General features: G+C 36.4%; 1 protein-coding gene across 1 annotated transcript in view; it reads right to left on the bottom strand.

The window, feature by feature from the left end:
- LOC148829430 (synapsin-3-like) overlaps positions 1-5715 on the bottom strand; it is a 31043-nt gene extending 25328 nt beyond the window's left edge. The window contains exons 1-2 of the mRNA XM_088922598.1: positions 5662-5715; positions 326-388 (exon numbers count right to left, since the gene is read on the bottom strand). Of these exons, the coding sequence (XP_088778724.1) occupies positions 326-388; positions 5662-5715 (117 nt within the window). The remainder of the gene's footprint in view (positions 1-325; positions 389-5661) is intronic.
- Positions 5716-6000: the final 285 nt, after the last annotated feature.

Genomic DNA, 6000 nt, shown 5'->3' on the forward strand with positions numbered 1-6000 from the left:
TAATCATCAGTTAAATTATTACATATTCAGTAGTTTGTGTATGATACACTTTTGTAAAAGCACCTACCAGGTATTATTATCAGGCTGTAAATATGTTTTAAAGGAAATTTAGAAAGAAAAGCTTTACTGTTTTGACACATTTTTTATTCAATTATACTGAACCAGAGCTAATGGGTGAGATGTTTCTGTACATTTGGACATTTTTACTTGTAGAATTGTCTTTTTTATATAAATCTCTTGAAACCCCAGGAGTTAGTAGTACTTAATTACTTGCTGAACTAATATATGATTAATTCCTTTACATTTCACTGAAGAACAATTTTACCTTTCCCATCCCAGAGTGTGCGTGTCCCATCTTTACCACAACTGGAAATGTTGGAGCTGTGATCTGAAACAGAAAAACAAAAATTGTTTATACTCCAAGGGAACGTTCACATGTTAATACTTTCTTTAAATGCTCAAGTGGTGGCGGCTACTCATTACTGAAGAATGTTTAAACTGTAGTAATACACTCAAACAAATCACCTGCTCATAAGAAATGTCGGTAATTGGCACACCTTTTAATGAGGGATTACTTTAACCTGTTGTTGAAGTTGCAAATTTAGACTGTGGTCTTGTACAAATGCATTAGTCTATGGGTGGAATTAAACTAAAATAGTAAAAGTACACATTAATAATTTTAGGAATGAGTCATAAAAGTTCAGCCCACACTTAAAACAAGGCAGAATTTCTTTCTCTATATCTGGTTTCAAGAGAAGCTTTTTTTCCTGCTTACAAAGTGGACTGTGCTGGGTGAACCTAGCAGTTTCCAGCTTCCAAGTAACCTTGTTAACTTTCCAAAACATTGCCAGTGCAAGAATAAGTACTGTACCAAGTGCAGTGCCACAAGCTGTAAAAATATTTAAACTAATTTATTAACTGCACTTCCATTACACTCCTGTTTGTTTTAAATCGCTTGGTGTTTTACTGAAACCAGCTTACCACCCTTTGGAGCTTGATGTACTTTTTGACCTTTAAATAACGTGAAATGTGAAAAATGCTGGATATTTATTTTGTAACACAAAAGAAAATCCCAAAACAAAAAAGATGCAGTTAATCTTGATTTTAAACGCAAAAATATGGCCTCTTTGAAGGAGGAGTCTACAGGACCATATAACAGAGTTATCCCTGGAAGGCTTCCATGGGAGGTGGCCATTTTGGTTCCTACTGTATGTAGTCCAAGAGTAATCACCTACTGTAGCCAAAATGGCAACTGACAGTCTAATAATAATAATTAAGCACAGGTGTTGGCTGGGATAATCAAGGTGGAGCTGATAAAGTATATCCCCTATATATAGTATATATAATAATGTCTACAAAAACAATGCAATTTCATAATATTCAGTGTAATACACACTGAAAAATACACACTGTAAAAATTCAGCAAAATATTGAAAAGATAAAAATGCTATTTACTATTTCTAATACTATTACTACAGGAACTAGTTTCAATTTAGCTTGATAAAATGTTATTTTTAAAAAGCTTATACTTTTTAAAAAATGTTTGACTGAGCTGTGGCTTAACCTCATAAGATTTCTTTCTTTCTTTCTTCTTTAGAAGACTGGGGAAATGTTTAATCCCATAAATCCAGCTAATCATCAGATGTACAAGTGGAAAAAACAGTACGTAACCTTTATTTATATAGCTGAATAAATGGTCCAAATATAAATGTTGCTCAAAAGAGCAAAAATGCTTTTATGTACCTCTCCACCTAAGAATGTATTCTTTGGCAGAAAAGAAAACACAAGTAAAGGAGAAACCACAATAAAATTCTGTTCTTTTTATCATTAAGCCATGATTCCAGTCAACCTTTGAAAACAAACAGATTTAATATCTGTTGCTCCAAGTGGCAGAGAATGTTGTAGGAAGTAAATAATTTCCCAGCCAAAACCAGGCAATTCCATTCTTTGAAAGCCTGTTCTGAAACACAGGAGTTCTGATGCACTGCCCACTCTGTCTGCCAACTTTCCTCTCATGGATTTTCACATCAAAGTGGTCGGCCTGTCCTAACAAAACCAGCCCTAATTCTGGATACATCTCAACTGAAAAATAAAACATAATTCTAAGGAAATGCTTTCCGTATTAAAGAAATACAAGGAAGCAAAGTAAAGGTTAGTAAATATTTCATTAGTATTAGCAATTTTTAAATTTCTTATTTTGGGTTTAGTTTTCACAAATGGGCAGTTATTCCAGTGTATAGCGTATTATAGTGTATTATGGAATATACTGTAGAATACAGCAGAATTTGCAATATACACAATAAAGACTTTTTATGATTTGTGTTAGGGTCATACAGATGCAGCCATTCAAAATGGGTGGGGTATTTAATGGCATACCCCGGTGGGCGTGTTGCGGTATCACGCGGTATTACGTGGTATCACGCAGTATCACGCGGTTAATCGCGTCATTTGACGTCATGCCGGAAACTATCCGGCATCACCTTGTAAAACCGCCAGGGGGAGCTTAACCTCTCATGTACAGCATTTGAGCTTTTAATTTTGAACTGTTTATTACAGCATGTTAATCATCAGTCATTAAAATGTTGGTATATTTTATGAAAGAAAGATTGCTCAGTTGGACAAAAGTACACAACCTACCTTTATCAGAAATATTTATGCATCAAAGCCTTTACCAAAGATATTACTAATAGTATTAATAATGAATGACTTTGGACAAGCTGTATACTCAAAGTATAATTTCTTTAGCACATTTGTACAAGCACTTGGAATCTGTCCAAGCCATACTTTGTCAGGCATTTTGTTTTACTTCAACGGGCATAAAAACTCCCTTGCTTTTAACAGGGCGTTTCATAATTTCTAACTACGAAAATGATTTAAAATGCGACACTTATCATTCAACTAGAGCTCAAAATATCACAAGGATCCTCAAGAGCACAGCAAAGACTGTATTAAAAGATACTTGTATGAGATACATGAGAATTCAGGCTTTTTTTTATCAATGCTTTCTTTTCCGTATACCAGATTTTATGGAACCACTTCAGAAGGGTGTCAGCCAGTCAGATTCCAGGAATCGGTACTTTAAAGGAAAAATACACACCGGTATTCCATTTCTCCCTAAACATTTCAAGCATCGAAGTATTTAACTAGCATGTGAAATAGCGTGTGAAAAAGTGGTAGTTTTAAGCTTTTCTGCTAATATAATATGGAATCGCGTATCTAAAGAATTTAATAACGATATGATTATATTCGTGTACTGCGACAGGGCTGTGTAGGGCTTTTTCGCCTCTCTCTTCATGCGACTTCCCTTGTAGCCTACTGGTCTACGTGCCCGATTACCAACCCATGGGTTGTGTGTTCAAATCCAGCTGGTGCTGGACTTTTCTTTTAACAAACATTTCTTCGAAAAAATAGAATAGCGATATTATGGACAATCAATTGACTTTTATATTTCAAAATATCACAACATGATCGATTCTAAGTCATTTTTGATAACAATGAATAGTCACCTTCTTCCCTTCTGACAACGGTCCCTGCTTCTGCTTCCTGCTTCTATTGTGTGTGTGTGTAATAGAGTAAATTTTTATAGAGAAATGGAGGCTGGACAGTATGCGATACAATATAAACATTTATATTGATTTAAATCGTGTTTTGATTTAAATCGCAAACGCGTGTTTAATTATATGTGTTTTTTTAATCGTAATCAGGCTAATGCAACATAAATTGATACAGTATCTCTGTCTTCTAGGTATCTTAATAAACTTTCAGCATAGCTTTCTACCCGTTTAGATTTATATTTCTTGGGATTTTGGGATCAAACGTGGAAGGATTAGATTGTAATCGTTTTTATTTTTCAAATACGTTTTAGAAAAGTGTAATCTATACCTGCCCAGACTGTACGCCTTCCTAAACCCCGCCTTTCACTAGTGTCCTGCTCTTCCCCGCGCACCCCAGCCGGGCGCTCTTCGGCCTGTGCCCGGGACGAATGTATATTTTGATATTTACACCCGGCGCGGCACTGAGGGAGCGTCTGCATTTATAACTTAGTTTTTAAAATTAGTCAAGCAATATGAAGCATCTCCTTTTACTTTTAAGTCCCTTAAATACATTGAGCACAGCTTTCTCACCACTTAAGATTACTTTTTGATACTATCCTTACACAAAGCAGAAACTTTCCGATGACATACGGTACAAGTGGAAAGATTACAGATTTTAATCGTCTTTAATTTTGTTACGTTATACGTTTTAGGAACGTTTCATCTAAACAAACACCACAAAACTATTCTCGATTGTATTTCTGAATGTTATGTTACACCTACAGTAGTTCACTGCTTTAAATACATCGAATTAAGAATGTTAGGTGTAGCACTTTAGATCTTTTTTTCTGAACCAGGGAAAATCTGATCATGTTTCTCTATAACAATAATAAAAAACTTTATTTTACATATCACCTTTAAATGTGGCATCTCAAAGCAATACAGCAGATCGAAAAACAGTTAAAAGGGACCAAAGTAAATACCAGACAAACGCAAACGCGTTTTTAATAAAATGCTTTTATTCATTCAGCAGAGAGTGAGAGGGACATCCAGCAGAGAGAGACACACACACCGGTTTCCATTGACAAAAAGTAATTGTTTTTTTTATATTTTTTTTACATGTTTTGTTTGTGGACAGACTGTCCACAAACGTGAGACTGTCTTTCTCAGACTTACGTTCCCGAATGTCCCCCGCCCCGGTCAACAATCCTAGGAAGGCTAGGTGCCTTTTGCCGAAGTCGGGAGACATTAGAGGCTTGCCACACCCGGACTGTTAAACCAACGCATTAGCACGTCAAAGCCCATTGAGGACCCGGGCGCAATAATTGTTTTGTCCCTTGATTTACTGATCTGCATTAATTATGGAAATCGAGTTCCTGCTCTGTGCAGACGACCTGGTCCCGCTGTCGCCCACAGAACAGAGGCTGCGCCAGAACCTGGCACTGCTGGAGCAGCACTGTCAGGCCTGGGCGCCGACAGTCAATCTGGACAAGACCAGAGTTATGGTTTTCCAGAAAAAAAGCCAGACCTCAGGGAAACAGGTACAAATTCACACTTAACAACACATTAACACCTAACAACGGGAGCAGGGACGAATTAGGCCAGTACCCACTATTGTTAAACATACAGAAAAGGATATTAAAGTATTGACTATTAGTATTGGCTTTAGTATTAGCCATACAGAACATTAAAGTGCCCCTTTTCCATTCAGCGGGTGCCTGAGCCGCTGTGTCCTATCTTCTGACAGTCGCCGTTGTGAATGTCTCCACGGCCGAAACGTTGTGTTCTCTTTCTTCTTTTTTTCAGCATGGAATAAACCTATTACTTGTTCCTTTGCAGCCTACGCATGCTGACGCAGCTACCCACCTGAACTACAAGATATCTTTTATACCTGTACATTATAATAACAGCAATAAATTATTAATTATGTTTTTTTTTGTCTTAAAGTTAATTCGTAAATTAATTCAAAATAAAATGAAACTCGGATTGGTTACATCAAAGTAATAACACTGACAAAAAGACTTAGTTTGAATAGTTATCATCATATATAAACACAGAAGACAGTGAATATTTATGCAATCAACATATTTTAGGTGTTGATTTTTCTCTGTATTTTTAATATACCTACTGTGTCTCTAAGTCCCTCAGTCAGGTACTGAATGTCAACCAAAGAGTTAATCATGACGACCAAGAGACTTTATAAAACAATTCAGGGATATCAAGCTGTATAAAGGAACGGATCAGGGGAAGTATGTACTATATTAAAAAATCTCAATATCTCCATCAGAATGGAGTGAAATGAATGGACAGAAAGGCACACAGACACTGTCTAGATCAGGATGTCCCTCTAAACTGAACAGATGGGCAAGGAGGAAACTGGTTAGGGATGCCACTTTGAGGCCAATGGTGACTTTGCTATGGAGTGGCTGAGAAGACAGAAAATGGCCATAGGTCAATAATATAGAAA

The sequence above is a fragment of the Atractosteus spatula genome, chromosome 8, assembly GCF_055471065.1.
Source record: "Atractosteus spatula isolate fAtrSpa1 chromosome 8, fAtrSpa1.hap1, whole genome shotgun sequence".
NCBI classification, from domain to species: domain Eukaryota; kingdom Metazoa; phylum Chordata; class Actinopteri; order Semionotiformes; family Lepisosteidae; genus Atractosteus; species Atractosteus spatula.